The sequence below is a fragment of the Canis aureus genome, chromosome 3, assembly GCF_053574225.1.
Source record: "Canis aureus isolate CA01 chromosome 3, VMU_Caureus_v.1.0, whole genome shotgun sequence".
Lineage (NCBI taxonomy): Eukaryota > Metazoa > Chordata > Mammalia > Carnivora > Canidae > Canis > Canis aureus.
The window spans coordinates 12525148-12547377 of NC_135613.1; the positions used below are offsets into that span (position 1 = coordinate 12525148).

Sequence of the window (22230 nt, forward strand, 5' to 3'; positions counted from 1 at the left end):
AGTCTCAGCCTCCTCCCGCACCCAGAGCAGTGTACAGCCACCGTCAGGACCCACATGAAAGGTACCTCAACCTCATCTAATCCTGGATCCTCATCCCCCTCTTGGGCCCTTAGCATGAGAAGCTGGATCATCAGGAGGAGTTTCCCACAGTGCCAAGGCAAGTGGGAATGACTCCTGGTAGGAACAAAAAAAAAGCTTTATGAAAACAACCTGGAAGGGCAGAGCAAATTTATTCCAAGAAGGTTGCAATCCTGAGAACCAACTACCCATAGGCACTGGGTCATGTGGCATAGTCTGTAGTTCTAATGGTTAAGGCCTCTATTAGCAGTGACTCGCTGTAAGACCGCATTGGCTCATGGCCACAAACAAGGAGTATGAGCCCCTACCCCTGTTCCCACTCCCCCATCAAGTCATCCTAGGACTGAGTGTTGAACAGGATAACTCTTCTCAAACAGAAGCCTGACCTCTAAGGAAGGCCACAGGAAATGCCTCAATGAGCTTCTTCAGGGTTGGCCTTATCAAGGGACCCCAGCCATCTGCTAAAGCAGGTTGCCACTCCTTCTTTGGGCCCTTATGGAGAATGAGGAGGCCAAAGCCCAAGGTGGGCCATGGATTTGTAAAGGCTACATGGGACACTAAGCTTAGGACTTTCCTATGTCCAGATGGAGCAGAGGCCTCACCTAGGCCATGGTCAACCAGGAGATCACAGTCCTATTCCCAGGCACCATCTGTTTCACCAAGCTCCAGAAAAGGTTGTGACCAAACTCACGTTGGCTGGCTTCCTTTGGGAGCAGATTCACAAAAGGGTAGGTAAAGAGTAGAAGGCTGACAGACACTCCCTTGGGGGAAGAAAAGGTGGGGCCACTGTAGCTCCAGGTTTTCTCCTCTTACAGAGGGATAAGATTTCTGGGAAGGAACATCAGGTTGAGGTCTCATCCCCCAGCAGCTGCAGGCTCAGGCCCTGAGTGTCCACTTCCACAAGGTGTACACTGTAGTTCCCAAGGCCCTGGGACCAAAAGAGAAGGTGTTTAGAGGACAGGAGGCTCCAGGCAAGAATCAGGCCACAAACCACATGCTGCAATGTGGTGAGGGGGACTTGCCCTGTAGTCCCTGGTTAGTGGTGGGCTACAGTGAGGGCTCCTGTCCTCTACCACACCCCCAACACCATCAGGTACCTCAGTCTTGGCCAGGACAGCCTCCAGAGTCTCCTTTTGCCGTGGCTCCTTGGTCAACAGATAGAGAAAACCCCCGCCACCTGCCCCTGCCAGGCTCTGGCCATGCACATGGGGAGCCAGGACATCCATCATACGCCGTACAGCCAGGGGCTCACAACCTGGAGCCATGAGCTTCTTTTGCTCCCAGTATGTGGTCAGGCACTGGCCCAGCAGAGGCAGGCTCCCTGAGAAGGGGGCAGAGAGGGGAGCGGCATGCATGAACCAGGATATTCATTCAACACCCATTTGTAGACTGAATGAGGTGCCAATAGGCACTATGTAACCAGTTTCATGATTAAAAACCTAGACCCAGTACTGGTTGAAAACAGGGTTGTTCGAGGACTAAAGTGCATATAGCAGCCGGCATGGTGCCCTGTACAGTATTGAGTCAACTGTAGCCACACACATGGAACCCTGATCAGCTGACTGGAGCTCAGCAATGGGGATGAGCCTCCTCCCCAGGCTGCTGCCTGGTAGGTGGGGCTGGAGGCCTTCCTCCTGATGCATGTGTTATCCTAAGATATGGCCCCTACATAAGTGTAAGACCCTGCAGAGGACAAGACAGTAGGCTTCTGCCCCCAGGGGCCTCATACATGAAGCCTATGCAAAGCCTGCAAAAGTTCCTGGCCTCAGGCCCACACACCACAAGGTACTCCCTAGTGCCCTGAGACCCAGGCAAAAAGCACCTCACCTTGGCGGAAGGCTTCAGCACATTCCTCCGTGTGCCGTACCAGGCTGTGGGCATTCTGCACGACGGCAGGCAGCCGGGCATACCAGCTCCTCAGCACATCCTGCAGATGGGGCAGGAGGGATGCAGTAGGGATCTGGGCCCACCTGAGCCAGCTGCCTGCCTCCTTACCCCTAGGGCCAGGGCTCACCTGCAGCAGATTCCGTGCCAGCCGGGTCTTGCCAGTGTACACCAGGAGCAGGTGGTCATTGAGCTTCTGGACAAAGCCCTCAGGCACAGTGATCTCTTCCACCTCCACCTTCAGTGGCAGCTGAGCCCGAGAGCGCCCCACCTTGATGCCAGGCATTAGACCACCCACTTGGTCCTGCCAGCCACCTCCTGCAAGCCCAAGGTCCCATCACTTTTGGAGCCTATCTGGCTCATCTTCTGGCTCCCAGCCTTGCACCCCTGGCAGGGACCAGCATAGGAAGACAGCTAACCCCACTCAGGCTGGGCCAGGTGAGCTATGCAGCTTCTGCCCCCAGACCAGGGAACGGGACCAGCCCAGCACAGGGAAAGGGTTTCACTCTCAAGCCAAGTGGAATTCACAAGACCTGAGTTTTGTTGCAGACCCAGTGTGTAAATGGAATTGGGGTAAACCACATCAAAGGATGAGACCTAACAGTAAACTTCTCCCCTCAAGGAGAGATGACATAGGACTTTCCCTGCAGCCTAACAGGCCTCTGCACCCTGTCTTTTCTAATAAAGGGTACTGATGTTAGAAATCAGCCTTTCAGCACCTCTTGTTAAACTTGAAAGAGCTTGTTCACATCTTGCTTTAGCAATGAAAGGTTTGGATCTCTTTTCCTCTTGCAGCTACATAAAAGTGACACTACCTGAGATAATTCTGGGATAGGCCTTTCGTACCTGGGGAAGGGCCTGCAGGTACAAAATGCCAATGGCAGGAAGCATCTGGAACTTTACAGCCAAAACCTGGTGGTTGGTGTCGGGCCCCAAATGTCAAGAACTTACCAGCACCCTTCTCCTTCAGAGCACTTAGCACAGCTTGTAATTATACATTCATTTGAGTGGTTATTGATTAAGATCTGTCTCCAATAGACTATAGACTTCTGAGGGCAAGGACCCTGTTGTTGCTCATTTTATCCTCAGGGCCCAACACTGAGTGGATACTTAATAACTTGTTGTCAATTGACCAAATTGAAGGCTTTGAATAGTATGCCTCAGAAGGAAAGTGAAAAGGCTGCCCCTTTTGCTAATGACTACGCATTCTGGGGTGTGAATCATGGCAACGAAAGGAGGAGGCTGGGCTACAGAGTGCCTGGAGGAGATACCAAAGTCAGGTGTCTATTGGTCTTTTGCAGCAGCTTCCCTCTTGGCATCATGCAGGTGAGGCCCTGCATCCTGAAGTGCCCAGAGTGCCATATGATCTGGAGTCAGACAAACCTCTAGCTGCTCTCCCTCGTGCATGGATTCCAAGGGACCATGATGGCGTGGAGGAGGAAGGTGTTAGTAACGTTCCATCATGATCCCAGCCATGTACTGGCTCTCTGTGCCCTGCTCCATATGGTAGTGGAGGGCACAAATGACCACAGCCCATGGGACGGGCAAGTTGCCAGAAGGCAAGCTAAAAGTTCTGTCCCCTATCCCAAACCCACCTTTGCCCAGCCCCATACTGAGGGACAGTCCTAGGTGGGAAAAGAATGAGGAACAGCACCTGGCATAATGGGTACCTAACAAGGCACATGAAAGGTGCAGCACAGAGTCTAGCACTTAATAGGGGCTCCTAAAGCATCAAGCCCTTGTAGGTAGAAACATTTCAAGTTGAAAACCACCAGAAGGGATCAGATTGGTAAGGAAGACGTTCTAACCAATTTAAGGAGTAGTACACTTATGTGGCTGTCTGCAAGTCCAGGGAGCCCCTGGAGGGCCCTAGGAAAATACCCATGACCTCCCTCCTGCCCCAGGGCAATCTTGTACCTGTGGTGAGCACCTGTTCCAGGTGGAGCACTGCATGGATCAGGGCCTCTGTGCCCACGAGCCGGCCCGCGGCCCTCTGCAAGGCAGCCAGGGCTGTGCCTGCCAGGATGCTGCTTGTGCCTGCAGGGTGCAGAGGAAGGTGCCAGCCATGAACCAGCTCTGCCTAGCCCAGTCCTGCCCTACTCACTCCCTCTGCTGGGCAGAGGCCAGGGAGGGGATGCGCTTTGGACAGCGGGGAGACAGGGCCTGCTCACCAAGACCAGAGCCATGGGGCAGCTCAGACCAGGTGTGCAGCTCAAAGCCACCCCCGAAGGTATGCAGCAGCTGCTCTCTCAGCGAAAGCTTGGAGCCGACATGCACAATCCCCGCACAGATGAAGGCTGCCTTCAGCAGAGCCCCTGCAGAAGGACCAGCAAGGAATTTGGTCTCCAACGGCAGAAGCAAATACCATAAGCTACTTCCACGATTGCCCGCCCAACATGAGGCTCACTAGGGGACAAAAGCCCAGCAGTATTGTAGGCCCCATCTCTAGGCCATAAAAGGGCCTCTGGTCTCCCAGCAGAGGCAGATGTGCCCAGACCTACCTCCCGGGCCAGTATGCACCTAGGCAGGATGACTTCAGGGCTCCTCCACCAGACTGGCTCACCCTCAGGCCAAGCCTCTGTGGCCTGCAGGGCCTTCAAGGTTCTGCCCCCATCCCTCAGCTGGCTATGAGTGCCATCCCCACCTGTAGATGTCACAAGTGCCCTGACCTGGGGCATGAGGCTGGCAGTAATCCTGCAGGTCATCTAGGCTCCAGCACACGATCTTCATGGCCATCTTGTCCTGCCGAGGCCCCACTGCCAGCCACAGCTCAGGCTCTGGGATGCGGCGTGCCCTGGCCCCGATGGGCCTACGGCCATCCACTCGTACAGCCAAACCCAGTACTGCCCCACCAAGCTCATAGGCGAGGGGTGGCGTGTCACTCCAGCCACCTTCGGCAATTCGACAAGACCAAGTTGGTCACAAGAGCTGCCAGCCCAGCTCTGGGGTGGCTGTCCTCACCCCCAGCCCTGACAAGGGGCTCACCAGAGAAATCCACACGAGCCGGGCACTCAGCCACCACCCATTGCCCAGGTGCTGGCAGCTCTACTGGCTCCGTGGAGACAAAGTTCTGGGCTGACATCACAGCCTGGCGGATCAGAATCTGCCCAGCTCCCTCGTAGTGGCGGGCAGCTCGCACAAGCAGGGCTGGCCTGCCAAGAGGGAAGGGAGAGACGGTGACTGGAGCCCCAAGCTGGGGGTGGACTGCCTGGGTCTGGGGACCTGACTGCCCTGGGTAACCCTGGGTAGGACACCCTACCTCTGTGGGTTTCTACCTCCAGAGATGGCCAGGGACTTCTCCAGAGGTTTCAAGATCATTAGCACCCACCTGCTCAGCCACTTGTCCCGCTCCTGGGCAAGCGCCTGCACACCCCCAGCCAGGTCCCCACACTCCAGGTATGAGAAGGGCCGCATCCACTCAGGGTTGGCAGCTGGCCCACTCCGTAAGCCCCCTTGGCCCTCTGCCATGCAGCCCAGGACATCCGCCACACAGGCCAGAGCCCGGGCTGCCACACCAGGGTCTCCTGCAGCAGCTGCAACTGAGACACCAGGTGTCACCTGGTGGGGGAAGGAGCTTGCCCCCAGAGTCCTCCGCCCCCAGAAGACTACTCGGCAATCCCTAAACACTCCAGGTCCCTCACATCTCTTCACCTTTGCCCAAGATGTATCCTTTGCCTATGAATGTTCCTCACTTCTCTGTGTGGAAACTGTCTTCTCATCAGCCCCATCCCAGATGTGCCTCTTCACCCCTCACCCAGATGTCCATAGTTGTTACGAGCTCAGGCTCCAGGATCAAACCACCTGGGTTTAGTCTCAGCCCCACCACCCACCAACTTAAGTGGCTTAGCCATGAGGCTAAGGCTGAGCCCCCCGCCAGTGTGCCTGGACCCCCAGATCCAGCCAGCCACATTCCAGCCCACTGCAAAACACGCAGGGTTTGCTGATGCTCATAGGACCCCAGGGCTCAGCCCTAGGCCTCAGCCTCTCATCAAACCCCCCACTGACAGGGATGAAACTTCCCAGAAAGTTATGAGTACGCTCCACTGTACCTCTCCCCTGCGTTAAAGTCTCATGGCTCCCTAGTACCCTCAGATTAATGACCCAGAGGGCAAGTAGGGCAGGTGACACTGGGACTGGCTTTCCAGCACACTCACCCTGGTCCAGCGTGGCCAGCAGGGGCCTGGGACAGCCCTCTCGGACAGCAGCCCGGATCAGCGGGCGCAGGCTGAGATCCTGCCGGGCCTCCAGCACATGCCTCGCCTTAAGCAGGGCCTGGCGGAAGAACAGGTCCCGGCGGAAGGCCAGTGTGGCAGCCCGGTCCAGGCATGGCTGCAGCTGCTCCCACGACAGACGCCAACAGGCTCGCCAGGCCCGCAGGGCCTTGCCCCCATCCTCCTGGGGATCCAGCATCCACAGCATGTCCTGGGGTCCCAGGGTCCTCGAGGGGTGGAGCACGGGAAAGAGGCGGGCACCAAGAAGGGAACGCTCTGCAGGGGGCGTGTCTGGATCCCACAGATCCCAGGATCTGATGTGGGGAAAAGGCACATTAGGGCAGAAGCAAGGGCAAGCTCTGGTCACCAAGCTCTGACCGCCTATCAGCTGGGAGTTGACTCATTCATGGGGGCAGGACAGATTCCTCTAAGGCAGCCCAAGTGGACAATTCAGAGATGGAGGCCCAGCTGCCTTGCCTCCTTTCCCAGACCAGTGAACAAAATCTCCAATCCTGGGTGGGAATTTGGAGTTGCCCAGGAAGGTGCTGGGGCAAATGAGGCTGCCCAAAACAACCCCAGGCCCAGGGATGGTTGGGGGGCCAGGTGCTGCTCTGGGGCAGGAACAAGGGCAGGGATGAGCCTCAGGGAAGCAGCCACCCTGGCTGCCTCAGCCCACGGAGGCCCAGCGGGACCATCCGCCTTACCGAACACCTGTCTTCTGGAAGAATTCACTCCAGGACATGTTGAGATACGTTCCTATGCCCCGTCTCTGGGGGAAGAGGAGGAGGCAGTCAGGGTTCCCGGGGCCACAGAAGGGGGTTATGGACATGAAGGCCCGAGGGGACAGGAAGGGAGATGGGCACATACACGAGCAAGTTCTGAAACACCGCATCAAGCCCTGGAGGCTCACTGCGCCTGCCCAGTTCAGGAACCCGGAGCGGTATCCTACCTCTAGGCCCAATCCCCCATACCTGGCTCTGCAGTCCAAGGCAGTCACCACCCTCTCTGAACCTGTGTCTGGCCTGCAACATGGGCATAAAAATCCCCACCCAGCCCGCCACACAGAGCAAACAAGGAGGGAGGTCAGGTGGACACCTACCTCCCAGCTGTCCAGACGGCCAAAGACCGTGAAGACTCGGCTGGGAGCGCCATGCAGCCGCACATGATGTCCCTGCAAGACGAGGTCGTGCAGCTCCAAGCCATGCAGTGCCTCACACTGGGCCGCATCGAGGCCACTCACCAAGCAGCCGGTGCCAATGTGAACAGGGCCCTGGGAGAAGAAAAGGCAGGCATCCTAGCATGGCTCTTAGTACCCCCGCCAACACACACAGGCCCCGGCCCCTGTAGCCTGCCCTCCCTCTGGCCCTGCTCTCGGGCCTCACCTGAAGGTGGCAGTGCTGCAGGACACTCCCAGGACCCAGCTGGACAGGGCCCTCCAGCAGGCAGCTGACCACGGAGCTCTCGGCCCCCAGGAGCTGCGGCTCCTGTGAAGCCAGGGAGGAGGTCGTGAGGGGCCAGGGCCCAGGGCTGCCCAACCCTCCGCATCCAAGGAAGGCCCCAGCCCGAATTTCTGCAGCTCCCCGAGCCTGATGACCAGCCAGATCCCTCTGCCCTGGCCCGACCTCACGCCAACTCCCATCCCACCTTGTTCATGCTGCTCCCCCACCGGCACGCTCTGCCCACGTTCTCCTCCAGAGCGAGTCTGCGCTCAGTAACGGAGGTCCCAGCAGCTGACGGCTCTCCCAGAAATCCTCTCCAACCCATCCAACCACCCCCATCCCTGCCACCCCGAGGGCCACCTACGAACTCGCCCTACCCCCTCCTCAGCCCATCACCCCACATGTGCTGTCTCCCCAGGCAGACCCTGCAGAAAGCGTGGAGGGCGTCTTCTCTAGTTTCTCAGTCAGGCAGACCTGGAGGTAGAGTTCTGACTTGGCCACCTATCGGCTGTGACTTCAGGCAAGCCACCTCACCTCTCGCTGAGGCTCCTGAGCCTCCCTCATGTGAACAAAAATAACGATGCCTACACTCCTAGGTGGTCTGTTCCAAGCATGGGCTTTTCTTTCCCTTTCCTGAAGCCCTGCCCCACCTGTCTGCAGGCACCCGGCAGGTGCACCTCCCTCCAGGCAGGTCTTACCTCCACCTGGGAGTGCACTACCTGCGCACTGGGAGCCCCTGGGAACGTGAGGCTATACAGGAACTCACTGGCTGAGCTGGTCATGTAGCTGTAGCTGCCATCAGGGACGTAAGCTGTAAAGATACAAGAACTGACCCCAACCCCATGCTTGTTGCAGCTCTGCCGCCAGGCCACCTCCCACCAGAACACATTCTTTTTTTTTAGGAATGCCAATGAGCCCATTGTGCCAGTGGGGAAGTTGAGATCCAGAGGCTCAGCCACTGTCCAAGTCATATGGCATGAAAGTAGAAAGATTGGAACTGGAGCCCAGGAATGAGGCAAAGGAAGAAGAGAAGAGTTATCGGTTCTGGTTTGGGAGAGGGGAATTGTCTGGCGTGCACTAGGCCTGCCTGTTCCTAGGGTCCTCACTCCTGTTGCCCCACCCCAGAGAGCCAAGGGGCAGTACCCACCCATGGTGAGGGGCTGATCGCGAAGCTCCCTCCACAGCTCAGCCCGGGCAGCCTGCAGATAACCTGCGATGTCTGAGTCACCTTGCCCCATCTCCGGGGGATGTCCTGACAGGAAGTCCTCCCTGTTCACATTCTGAGCCATGCAGAGCAGGATGTCGAAAAAGAGAGACAGCTGGGGCAAGGGTAGGAAGCACAGCTATTGGAAAGGTTCCTAGGTGGAGCTGGGGCAGTCCCAGAAACGCTGATCCAGAGAGGGAAAGGGACTGGCCGAAGGCCACACGACCAGGCTGTCAGCATCAGGGCCTCTGTCCAAGGCCAGGGGACCCCTGCCCACACCCCCAGTCACCTGGACAGGCCGGGCTCCAGAGTCGAAGCCCATGTAGGTACAGGCATCCAAGGGTGGGCTCACATGGGTGGCCAGGAGGTGCTCAGCAGTCTCCACAGAGAAGAAGGCAACCCCGGAGACCTGGAGAGGTCAGGGTCAGCTGGGGGGACACTGGGGCCAGGCTTGGGCCTGAGCTGGGAAGGGCACATGCAGACGAGCTAGGCAAGGTTGGCTGCCATACCAGGCAGAGCGCTCTGTCTCTGGGCCACTCCAGCACCCAGGCTCCAGGTGTACTGGGAGTGGCTCCCATTCAGGGATCACTCGACAGGCACGTTCTGGGACCCCCCTCAATTTTCAGGCCTTCCTGAACTAGAGATAGAGAACGAGAAATAGTTCCCTATCTTCCCCAAGTCCAGTCCCAAACCCTGACCCAATAGTCTTATCCTTGTCTTTCGGTCTAGAAGGATCCCCCAAGTCAGATTCCAGAAATTACTCACATTCCAGTTCTAGCCTTTCTGGTTCAAGACAAGACCCTGAATTCCAAGGCCACACCTTCCTCAGATTCTAGCTCTACTTGCTCCCCCGAATGCCAGTTCTAGACCTTACTCAGATTCTGGTTCTAGCCTGCCCCCAGAATCTTCTGGAAGGAGCAGATCTCTGCCCTGAGCAGGAAGGCAAATATTCCCTTCCTCTTCCCATAAGGTCTCCAAAGCCCCCGGCGTGGGTCTGGTAGCTGTACCAGTGGCACTCGCCCATCCGGCCTGGCACACAGTTGTATCTCTGCCTCCGTGCCCTGGTAGTAAATATCCAAAACAAAGCCCTATGTGGGAGGGAGAAAACAGAGTTAGGGAAAGGAGCAAAAGAGGATCAGCAAGGAGGGCATGGTAAGGTGTGCTCCAAATGAAAACGCAGGACAGAAATCTGACAGGTATTAGCGTGCTCCCAGGGACACGAGCGCCAGAGACTCCCACCCCCAACGGTAGAGGGCAGGTTTTGAATGTCTTCACGGACCCAAGAACAGAACCGTTCACATGGCCAGTGGACAATTCTTGTTTAGCAAAATACTGAGAGAGCCCAAGGGCTGTTTGGAGGGGAACTCCTCCAAACCAAGACCATGCCAGGAAGTCCAGGAGGACAGGCTCCCCCAAGCATAGGACTAGGAGGCCAACCCTGATGGTCCTGCTGCCCACAGCGCTGCCCCAGGGACACTACCTGGGAGTCGGTGAGGTAAACACCATGGTTCTGGGCATAGGCCATGCTCCCTGGAAGGGCAATCACTCTGGCTCCCCGGAAGTTGTCCCAGCTGATCCCTGTGATTGAGGCAGTGAGGCGGTTCCCTGAGGGCTCCAACCCAAGGCAAGGGGGTTGAGCTCAGGGCAAGTGGCATCCAGACACCTCTAAAGGGAATATGGTTTTCAAAGCCAAATGGAGATTCATTTGGGAGAAGGACAATACCTCCCCTCCCAAAATTCTTCCACAGAGCCCGGCAGGGCTGAAGGGGCAGGGCTAGGGGTCTCCATTCGATAGCCAGGCAGACAGAAGCCCAGTTGCGGAAGGGAAGCCCTGCCTCTGGGTCTGGGCTTCAGGCTCCACACCCTACAGCTTCCCTTCTGAGCAGGGCAGCAGGCCAGGCCCGGAGATCAAGGAAGACAGGTGTCTGCCTGGGGCTGGGGTAGGCAGTCCCAAGCCTTCTCAGGCTCACCTGGGTCCAGAGGAACAGACAGCAGCATGTCGGTGCTGCAAACCCATACACCTGGCGGGGAGCCCGGGCCCAGCTGTGGAGGAGAGAGAGAATGCCGCTGGTGGCCTGGCCCAGCCCTCCCTCTGCTCCCACACAACCCCGTCTTGACTTGTTGTGTGCGCTCCAGTGGCCATCCTGTCCAGGACTCTGGCTGCTGAGATAATGGGGCCTCGCCTGCCCTGTGGTGCCAAGGCTGGTCCTTCTCTCTACTCTGAGGGCCACACCTTCCCACCAACATGGCCAAGATCAACTTCCTGAAGCTCTAACTCCAGGTACCTCCAAAGCTGTTCTTCCTGGTGCTTCCTGTCTGCACCAACACAGACTACATAGCTGGTGGTGCAGTGGGAAAGGTGTGGTTCTCTCTGCCATGAGGCCCCATGGTCACCGCCAGCCTTACCCGATGACTCATGATGTCCAGCAAGCAGTCCAGGTTGCAGACGACAGCCTCCACTGGTGCCTGGGGGTTCTCCACAGGGAGGCAGGTGAAGGCCCTGCCACAGTCATCCAAAGGGAAATCCCGGCCCTAGGGAGGGAGCAGGGACAGGAGAAAGAACCCTTGGGTTAGAGAGCCTGGGGACAGCTGTGCAAAGGCAGGAAGCCATCAAGCTAGACTTTTTATTTTTTTTTTAAAGATTTTATTTATTTATTCATGATAGACACAGAGAGAGAGAGAGAGGCAGAGACACAGGCAGAGGGAGAAGCAGGCTCCATGCTAGGAGTCCGATGTGGGACTCGATCCCGGTTCTCCAGGATCCCGCCCTGGGCCAAAGGCAGGCGCCAAACCGCTGAGCCACCCAGGAATCCCAAGCTAGACTTTTTAAATGTGTTTTCTTGGAGTGCCTGGCTGGCTCAGTCAGTGGAGCATTCGACTGGATCCTGGGATTTTGTGTGTGTGTGGAGTTCAAGCCCCACTTTGGGTATAGAGATTACTTAAAATCTTAAAATAAAATAAAGTGTGGGATCCCTGGGTGGCGCAGCGGTTTGGCACCTGCCTTTGGCCCAGGGCACGATCCTGGAGACCCGGGATCGAATCCCACATCAGGCTCCCGGTGCATGGAGCCTGCTTCTCCCTCTGCCTGTGTCTCTGCCTCTCTCTCTCTCTGTGTGTGTGTGACTATCATAAAAAAAAAATAATAAAATAATAAAATAATAATAAAATGTGTTTTCTCTTATAATGTTTTCGACTATGTGATTATGGTGAAAAATTAGAAAATGCAGATCTGCAAGAAGAAAATTCCTCAGAGATAAAAGCCATTGCCTTCATTTTGAGCTATATCCTTGCAGGTTTTCCTTTAATTTTTTAATGAGATTATGAGAAGATGGAGACAAAATAACTTAATACACACACACACACACACACACACTCACACAAGTAAAACTAAGGGAAAAGATTGGGAATTAAATCAATTTCAATATCCTAGCTGTGGTTATACTATAGTTCTCAAAAATATCATCACTGGGGGAATCTGGGCAAAGTTTGCAAAGGCTTCTTTCCATATTATTTCTTGCATGTCATGGATCTATCCTCATCTTAACCAAAATTCCAATGAAAAGGGCATCTGGTTGGCTCAGTTGGTAGAGCATGGGACTCTTGATCTCGAGGTTGTAAGTTACAGCCCCCTGTTGGGTATACAGATTACTTTTTTTTTTTTTTTTAATCTAAACAAGGGGTACCTGAGTAGCTCAGTTGGTTAAGTGGTTCAGTGACTGACTCTTGATTTTGGCTCAGGTCATGATCTCAGGATCATGAAATCGAGCCCCCATCAGGCTCCACGCTTAGCAGAGAATCTGCTTAAGATTCTCTCCCTCTGCCCTTTCCCTAGATCATGTGTGTGTGTATGCGCATTCTCTTTCTCTCTAAAATAAATAAATAAATCTTAGAGACACCTGGGTGGCTCAGTGCACAATATCCCACTGCTCCCTTGGGGTATATTCAGTAAACTTCTATCTCCTTTGTTCTACCTCAAGTGAATTCTTTCACCGTCTGCACCTCCAGCTTCCACTCGATCAGGTCACCCCACATTTGGGGGCCCCAGTCAGATCAGGAGACACCATAATATGTAGTCCTAGTTAAGGACTTCCTGTTCTGAATCACTGATCTTAAAGGGACAGACAGTATTTTGGGCTAGGGGGCCATATATAGTCTCTGTTATACTCAACTTGGTAATTGCAGGTCAAAACCAGCCTTAGGGAATATGTAAAATAACAGGTTTTGCCTTGTTCCAATATAAGTTTCTTTACAAAACATACAGCCGGGGCACCTGAGTGGCTCAGTGGTTGAGCATCTGCCTGTGGCTCAGATTGTGACTCCAGGATCCTGGGATTGAGTCCCGCATCAGACTTCCCATAGAGAGCCTGCTTCTCCCTCTGCCTATGTCTCTGCCTCTTTGTGTGTCTCTCAGGAACAAATAAATAAAATCTTTAAATAAATAAGAAATAAATAAATAAGAAATAGATAGACAGATAGATAGATAGATAGATAGATAGACAGACAGACAGACGCCTGGGTGGCTCAGTGATTGAGCATCTGCCTTTGGCCCAGGGCATGATCCTGGGGTCCTGGAATCGAGTCCTGCATCTGGTTCCCTGCATGGAGCCTGCTTCTCCCTCTGCCTGTGTCTCTGCCTCTCTCTGTGTCTCTCATGAATAAATAAATGGAATCTTTAAAAAAATAAAATAAAAATCTAAACAAACAAAAAGAATGGCTGAAGAAAGTTTAGCAAAAAGTTTCCAATTAAAAAGCTGAGATCAATGTATATAACTTGTGTGGCTGGCTTTTCCCACTAAACAGTGAAAACAGGGATCCCTGGGTGGCGCAGCGGTTTGGCGCCTGCCTTTGGCCCAGGGCGCGATCCTGGAGACCCGGGATCAAATCCCACATGGGGCTCCCGGTGCATGGAGCCTGCTTCTCCCTCTGCCTGTGTCTCTGCCTCTCTCTCTTTCTCTCCGTGTGACTATCATGAATAAATAAATTTAAAAAGAAAAAAATTAAAAAAAAATAGATAAATAAATAAATAAACAAACAGTGAAAACATTCCCTGAATGTTCAGAGTGAGCCAGGCCAGGCCCCGTTTAAGCATTTACCGTGGATCGTCTCCGCACTTCCCCATGAAGTAGAAACTGTTGCCAACCTCATTTTACAGATGATGAAACTAATACCTAGAAAGAAAGGATCAAGTGACTTGTCCAATGTCACAGAGCTGTTAAGTCTCTTTCCAGGTCAATGCATAGAGTTAGTTGGACTTTTTTTTTTTTTTTAGGATTTTATTTATTTATTCATGATAGACATAGAGAAAGAGAGGCAGAGACACAGGCAGAGGGAGAAGCAGGCTCCATGGAGGGAACCCAACACAGGACTCAATCCCGGGGCTCCAGGATTGCGCCCTGGGCCAAAGGCAGGCACCAAACCGCTAAGCCACCCAGGGATCCGAGTTAGCTGGACTTTTAAATCACTGTCTACACTCCGCCAGGGGGATGCGCTGCATATATACAGCCTGCTCCCTATTTCTAGACCCTTGGATCGATTCTGATTCTGATTCTTCTGGAGTTGCACAATGAGCATCTTGCACAAACACGAAGATAGAAGACCTATCTAACCCCAAGGATCAATGGTTTCAGCCTTCTGCATGGCCCCTGAAGACATACATGGCCCTCTACTAACCATGTGCAGGATAAGGATCCGGGCGGAGTGCAGGACATCAGATGTCACCACCTGTCAAAAGTGGAAGAGCCCTGTTGACAGAATCCTGGGCAGATGGCACCCAAGGACATTGTCCTCTTGTCCAGGGAGAGACCCCAACACAAATCCACTCAGGTACCAAAGGAAGAAAAGACAAGGTCAGGACCAATGGCCACAGGCAGGCAAGGGGCAGCCCTGCCCCCTCCTCAATAAAAGAGCCTACTGGCCCTCCACCTGGGACACTCCTCTGTCCCTGTTTTTTAGGGGAAGCTATAGGCAAGAATGTGAGGCTAGCTGGGTGACTCACGGTAAGTCAGCTCCATGGCAACCACACAGTGCTGTCCTTCCCTGCCAGTGCCACATCCATCACCAGAGCGTGTCCATTCCTGTGACCACCCAGGGTGCCATGAGGACAAGGTGACTGAGCAAAGGGGCTGTGTGTTGGGGGGACCTGGCCCACTGGGAACACTGACCCCTGTGCCCCACACAAAGGGCACATATTCTAGTTCCAGCAAACAGTTGCCATGGGGGAAGGAGAGGCCAGGATAGTAAGACGGAAATTTTCAAGAGAAGCCAGAAAGCCTAATTCTGAGGTACTGGCTCTGATGTTCTAAAAGCACTAGAAAGTCCAGCCCTGACTTCTACCCCACCTGATGAGTCTGTCCAATCTATGGGTACAGAAATTGGTACCAAATGCTGAACTGGCCAGGTGATGGAGCCCAAAGAGCTGGTGACCCTGGAAACAATCTGTCTTGAGCCCCCATCCCTGTTTGGACCAGGACCTGTGGCAGAGGATAACACGTCATGAGCACTCACGGTGAAGCCTGCCCGGGCACTCAGGTGTTCGGCAGCCACCAGCAGGGCATTGAGGGTGGCTCCTCCGCTGCCCACACGCGTCTCAGGGTCCTCCACAGCCAGTAACAGTGTCCTGGCCGGGATCTGCTCCCGCTTCTGTCGCACTTCCAGCTCTGTGGTCAGAACACAAGCTGGGACTGGCCCCCAACCTCCCCACCCTGTTCCAAAGCATCTAGAGCAAATCTACTGATAGTCATTACTTTCTCTTCTTTGACTTAGGAGCTTCGTTTTAATTGAGTTATAATTGGCATGTAACGTTATATTACTTTCCACTGCACAACATAATGATTCAGTATTTGTGAAAAAATATAGAATGCTTCACAAATGTGCATGTCATCCTTGCAGAGAAGCCATGCTAACTTCTCTGTGTGGTTCCAATTTCAGCATATGTGCTGCCAAAGTAAACACTTAGTTAGCTTTTCTTGGAGTAGCTCATTAGATCTTCACCCAACTCTATGAGGTAAGTACAACCAGTCCCATTTAACAGATGAAAAAACTGAGTCTTAATGAAATGACATGATGTGTATTGAGGTCACATGGCTAGAAAGAAGCAGAATCTGGGCTTGAACCTAGGTCTTCCTGGCTCATGGGCTGTAAGGGTACAGATCAGTATCTGATGGGGATTCTACATCAGAGGCAAAGTGGGAAGGGAGGGTCCCCTACCTCTCTGGAAGACGTGGACACTATCCTTGTACTGGCATGTCAGGATGATGACCGTCCAATCGACCCCCTTCGGCTGCTCCATTCTGTTCAAAGTAGAGGGGCTCCCTGAAGCAGAGATATAAGTGTGTGTGAACTTTTAAAAACAATTACCTTACCCTAAAATTGATTCTTTCTGGTACACAGTTCTGTGAATTTAACACAAGTATAGGGGCACCTGGGTGGCTCAGTTAAGCATCCAACTCTTGATTTCAGCTCAGGTCATGATCTTTCTCTCTCTCTCTTTCCCTCTGCCTCTCTCCCTCCCCCTCTAAAAAAAAAAAAAAACCCAACCCCCTCACATGTATAGATTCTTGTGGGCACCACTACTTTCTTTTTTTTTTTTAAGATTTTATGTATTTATTCATGAGAGACAGAGAGAGAAAGGCAGAGACATAGGCAGAGAGAGAATCAGGCTCCCTGTGGGGAGCCTGATGCGGGACTTGATCCCAGAACCTTGGGCTCATGACCTGAATCAAAGGCAGACACTCAACCACTGAGCCACCCAGGTTTCCTGGATACCACTACTTTCCATACCAAAACAAAACAAAACAAAAACTTCCTGCATGCTATCCCTTTGGCACACCCCCCTCCATCCCTCACCCCTGACAACCACCCTGCTCTCCATAGCTCCAGTTGGACGATAATGTTTTAAGACTGGCTTTTTCACTCAACATAATGCCTTTGAGATTCACCCAAGTTGACTGCACACATTAGTAGTACTTTCTCTTTATTGGCCAAGCAGCATCCCACTGCGTGGACTGGTATCCATGGCCTGTGTGTCCATCCAGCCATCAAAGGACATCTGGGCTATTTCCAGGTTTGGGGAATCATGAATAGAGCTGCTTCGAACAACTGTGTGCAGGTTTAGTGCGAACATAAGCCTTCACATCTGCCGGTGTATATCCAGGGTGTCCCTCATCCTTCAGTTATTGCCTGTGAGCTAGGGGGAGGAGAGGGACGGAGGTTCTAACCTCCCAGGCTCCTGAGGCCAAGGGCAATTCCTTGGAGAAGGGAGCAGCTGGTGGAGGGGTGTCAACAGCGCCCACTACAGGGACCTCAGAAGGGATCTCCCCTCCCAGAAGCTCCAAGCCAGAAGGGGGCTGCAACCCACGGGACAGACATCTTCTTCCAGGGCACTCTGAGCAAGTGAGGGGAAAGTGGGCCTAAGCTATGGCTTTCCCCTCTCCCATCCCCTTCAACATTTCTCTCCTACCAGATGAGAAATCAAATGTGACTCCAGAGACCCCCTAAGACCATCTGCGGACAAGTCCTCAAAGGTACGCTGGCATCTACCTCTGGCAGGGGTCCAGCTGCTGTCCTCCAAAGCAGCCCAACCCCACCTCTTCTCTCTGATTTCCAAAGCTCAGCATGGGGAGTGAGGATGGGGTGCCCAGAGTGTGTGTCCAGTAGTCAACCCACGCTCCCACTAGGAGCCAACAGAAGCAACGTCCTTTTATACCACACTCTGCTGCCATTAAGCCTATGGTTAGAGCTGACAGATACAACCATTTAGCAACACCCACACTCCCACCAGCTTTCGGGGAGAGCCTCTACCACTAACAAAAATTGCTCTGCTTCCTGCTAAGCCCAGGAGGGAAATCCAGAGGGAAAATTCTGAGCTGGAGACCTTGGCCAGCCACCTGAGGAAAATGGCATTCTCTAGGATGTCCATCTGGCCTTTCCAGTAAAGGGGCTTCAAGGAATTCCAGCTTGGCCACAAACTCACTGTGTGATCTCCAGCACCCCTAACCTTCTCAGGCCTCCCATGGCAGAGTAGAACTGACAAATGCCCCCAGCCTGTTCACGTGGAGGCCACACTTCCCACCAACTGTTCCCAACCAATCAATGACTCCATGCATTAGGGACATGAACACAGACCCATTCTTGCAAGATGAGGATCCTCTGACAGGCAACCTTGAATCCTGGGGTCCCCACCAACCCAAAAGAAATGTCTCAGAACTGCAAGGCAGTCAGAGATCTTCCTACCCTACCTCCTTCCTTCACTCCTTCCCTCCCTCCCTCTCTTCCTCCCTTCCTTTCTTCTGGTGCTTCTTCAGAGGCAGCAGCCTGACAGCTCTCCCTGTCTCCTCTAGCTCCCTCCCCTTTTTCCCCTTTCCCCAATAAATCTCTTGCAAGTCTAGTCCTATCTTGGTCTCTGCCTCTCCAAGGACCTGAACCAAAGCGCGGAGTATAATATCAGATTGTCTCTTGCCACCTTCAAAGGAAAAAAATCATTGTAAGAACCTCTAACTTCATGTCAGCAAAGTACTACCTTTATCCTCAAAGGTTAAGAAACCGAGGCACAGAGAGATTAAGTAACTTGCCCAAGGTCTCACAGCCAGCAGGTAGCACAGCCAAATTTGAACCAGACATTTTTTTCTCCAGAGTCCATTCTCTTAACCACTATCTACTTTGTGGGCACAAGGAAACAGTAAAAGGAGTAAATACATGTACAGTGCTCAGTGTGTATTAGCTATTATGATAAAAGCCTAAACAAATACAAGGTGATAATGAAATGAAGACAATGTTAATGATAAAAGCCACTGGGACTGAGCTCACCACTCTGTCCATAGTTAAAACACTATGATTTTTCATCCTCACAACACCCCCGCAGGATAAGTATTATTGTCTCCACTTTACAGAGGCTAATGGATGCTGCAGCCAGGAGACTGGGACCTGGGTCACTCCGATTTTCATACAGGTAACGGTGGTAATATTTGGTCCCAAGCAAAGATGCTGAAAGAGAGTAAGGAAGAAATGCTGCAAGGAGGGTCCAATGACCCTGAAAATCTAAGCCTCATCTTAGTCTCAGCATAGTGACTGGGAGACATGGACAGGTGACAGATCTTGGCCAGAGGGCAGGCCAATCTGGACTTGCACCCTCCCAGAGACTTAGGGCAGAAGAGCAGTGGGCTGAGATCAGCCCTTGGGGCTCTGTTCCCATAACTGACTCTCCCTGTGTGATTCTGAGCAGGTTACCTCACCCTTGCAAGCCAAAGATACCAACCTCCTAGACTGCTGCTGGTATTAAATAAGACGTAAAAGATGTGGATCACAGTGGGGGCTCAATGAGTGGTAGCTCTCTCCAGCAGGGAAAGGGAACAGGAGAGTTCAACTTGACCCTGAAGTCCATTGGAGTGAAGGCTCTGAACATTCTTCAGGCCAAAAGTGCCCCTGAAGATGAAAAAGTCAGGGAAGGTCTAGGGAAATCAAGCCAGGATCAAGGAGCATGCCTTGCTAGATCAACCAAAAGGGTATTTTATGACAACACAGAAAGTGGAAGGACACTGGTGGCTGAAGCTCAGGAAGGGCTTTTTACAGGGACCAACGCCAAAGACACCACAGAATCAGCTCACAGGACTCCTTCAATAGCCCTAGGAATTGGATCTTATCACACTCATGAATGACACAGATAAGGTAACAAACTGAAGGAGATTAGTCTGCTCAAAGTCATATACAGCTGGTACAGGCGGGCCAAATGTGTTCAACACCAAGGTTCACGTTCTTCACCGTCCTCTTGGAACAAGACACCTCTCCTGCAGTCTATGCCCTCTGTCACGCCTGACGTTCACAGAAAACTTTGAAAAGAATACAGACCTCGGGATCTCCGGGTGGCTCAGCAGTTTAGCACCTGCCTTCAGCCCTGGGCATGATCCTGGAGACCCGGGATCCAGTCCCACATCAGGCTCCCTGCATGGAGCCTGCTTCTCCCTCTGCCTGGGTCTCTGCCTCTCTCTCTGCATCTGTCTGTGTCTCTCATGGATAAATAAATAAAATTTAAAAAGAGAGAGAGAGAGAGAGAATACAGACCTCTATTCCAATATTCTGTCCACTTTCAAGAACGCTTCATCTACGGAGGCCAAGTTTAACATGCTGGGCCAATGTTCCGCACTCGAAGACTGGATAGGGAAGGGGAGCCAGGGACAGAATAAAATAATAAAACCTCTTCATAAATACTTTTTGAAGAGAGGTAGGGCGGGGATTTTGCATTTTAGAGCTTTAAAGGTAAAAACAAACAAACAAGAAAGAACAGGCTCATGAAGGGATCTGATTTGCCTTCTGGAAAATAGACGTTGACTCGGAGTAAAATCACTTAGTAACTTATACAGAAGTCCTATAATCGAGATTCGTGCGTAACTGATGAGCCCAGAATGGGGTAAACTGAGGCAAGAGACGTGGCCTCAAAGCAAAGTCAGCAGCGCCTGGGGTGAGGGGCCCCCGGGGCTCGTACCCTCCGCCCAGGCGCCCCCGGGTGCCCCGGCGCTGGCCGGTCCCAGACCTGCACCCACCGAGGCAGGCCCTCCCGACGCCCCTACAGCCAGGAGACCCCGGGGGCGCCGGCGAGTTCACGAACACTCGTCCCGAAGCGGGAACCCGGAGGCCACTGGACCAGCTCGGTCCTGCGGGTCTGAGAGCCAGGGCCGAAGAACAGTGGGGGGCGCTGGGGCGTGCGGAGCGGGGGCCGGCCGGGCACACTTACCAGCCTCCGCCGGGCGTTGGGCGCTGCGGGCTCTTTAACGCGGGGCTGCTCGTCCCTTCGCGGCGCACCCTGGGAAATGTAGTTTCACCCCTCCGCCCGTCCCGGCTCGTTCTCCCCCAAAACACTGACTCCGAGCTCTTTATTGCTCTTTATTGCCGGGGTACCCAGATCTGGTGAGGGCCGCGCTTTCCTAAAGGGCGTGCGCGTTCAGATCGAGAAGGGAGGTGAGGCGAGAAGGCGGCTCCGCTGCTCAGCAAAACTACAATTCCCAGAGGAACGAATACGTCTTAAAGACACAGCCTCGGTTTCAGGCGCTTGAGGTTCCAAGTTTAAGGGTCTGTTTGGTCCCCCAGCCCGGACCAGGGGCAGCTGCTTTTCTCGGAAGAAACTAAAATCCTTTGAGGGGTAAAATAAATAATAACAGCTGTTGCCGGATCATAAGCGGCTCCTATCGGATTGGCGTTTGGCTGGTGCTTTTCGCGGGTTTTATCGGTCGCGCTTCCGGAAGAAACTTTCCAGCTCTGCAGTCGGAAGGGCATCTGCGGAGCTTTTGGAAAAGTTGTGCCTTGTCTGTACCGAAAAGTTGGAAACACCTTTTCTCTAGGGGACATCCATGCCATGGAATACTATGCAGCAATTAGAAAGAAGGAAGTAAAACTGTGTTACAGTAGGGAGCAGCGTTAGGGGGGGAGGCAAGTTGTAGAGGAAGCAGGTCCTGTCAAAAATAATGTGTATGGACACAGTTTCCGTAACAGGAGGGAGATTGCTAGGGATGGGCCAGGAGAACTTGAGTTTCATCGCTATTGTTTGGATTTTTCTTGCAACAGTATGCCTTCCAAATCTACCGTCTCGTCTGGGTAGGGAGCCTGAGGCCTTGGCATCAATCTCAAAGGAGACGAGGGACCCTGCTCCAACTCTACGTAACCTTAGCCAGTCACTTGGCTACTCTGTCTCCTTGTCACCATCTGTAACACAGGTTAATAATAGTATCAAATGCCTGAGATGGTTGTGAGGATAAGCTCCATTCTTGACTGGTAGTAAATGCTCAAAAGATATTAACCATTAATAGGATTATTTTTATTCTTCTTCTCGCTTTGCTTCATTAAAGCAGGGTCTTTGGTTTGCCCATGATTGTATCCTCAGTCCCCAAAACAGTGCCTAGAACATTGTAGGTGGTTAAAACGATTTGTCAAATGAATGCATAACCAACGATTCCCTACTCAGTCCCCACTACCCTGCCTCCTCCCCTAAATCTCTCTCCTTCCCTTGGTCTTCTCCCCCTGACGTTGTTCCCCCCTCTTCACTTGGCCCCACTTCAGTGCCTGTCCTTTTTCTGTGAACCTAGGAAGCCTCCAGGGAAGTGATAAGCTGTCTCCCACTGCTGCTGTTCTCAGCAATGCAGATCCCCGCTCTGCAGTGGAGTGGAAGGCAGGGATGCCTACAACGACGGCTTTGGCAGGGGCTCAAGGACGACGGTGTGCACCAAGGAGCTCAGAGAGAGACAAAGGAGTCACCCCACTTCCCAGGGCAGGCATGCTGAGGGGGGAGCTCCAAAGTCACTCTAGAATTCCCTGGTCTGAGTACCAAAGATACTCAAGGAATATGTTTAATAAGATGAAGCCCTCGGTGCAATCTGTCAGCAATAGACAGAACATGTAGCTCCCACTGTCTGGGGTAGACAGACTCATA

The 22230-nt window shown here is 53.1% G+C and overlaps 1 protein-coding gene and 1 non-coding gene across 9 annotated transcripts; both read right to left on the reverse strand.

Moving 5' to 3' along the window:
• Nucleotides 1–211: 211 nt before the first annotated feature.
• FCSK (fucose kinase) lies at nt 212–20774 on the reverse strand. 8 transcript variants are annotated; one of them, XM_077890026.1, is made up of 24 exons: nt 20542–20769; nt 16023–16127; nt 15321–15472; nt 14487–14537; nt 11223–11348; nt 10787–10859; nt 10297–10394; nt 9824–9904; nt 9106–9225; nt 8760–8892; nt 8311–8423; nt 7556–7657; nt 7273–7443; nt 6878–6942; nt 6117–6487; nt 5291–5501; nt 4948–5114; nt 4632–4853; nt 4134–4277; nt 3880–3999; nt 2093–2280; nt 1906–2005; nt 1176–1399; nt 212–1006 (listed from the first exon to the last, which is right to left on the reverse strand). In XM_077890026.1, the coding sequence occupies exons 2-24, from the start codon at nt 16102–16104 to the stop codon at nt 920–922; spliced, it is 3201 nt and encodes a 1066-aa protein (XP_077746152.1). In that variant the 5' UTR covers nt 16105–16127; nt 20542–20769; the 3' UTR covers nt 212–919. The 8 variants fall into 8 exon arrangements, with proteins under 8 accessions (XP_077746152.1, XP_077746146.1, XP_077746135.1 ...); XM_077890020.1 differs by having other exon boundaries at nt 5291–5495; nt 8760–8931; XM_077890009.1 differs by having other exon boundaries at nt 8760–8931; nt 20542–20768.
• On the reverse strand, nt 15662–15767 carry LOC144311679 (U6 spliceosomal RNA). The gene has a single exon (XR_013377261.1). It is a non-coding gene; the product is annotated as a U6 spliceosomal RNA (small nuclear RNA).
• Nucleotides 20775–22230: the final 1456 nt, after the last annotated feature.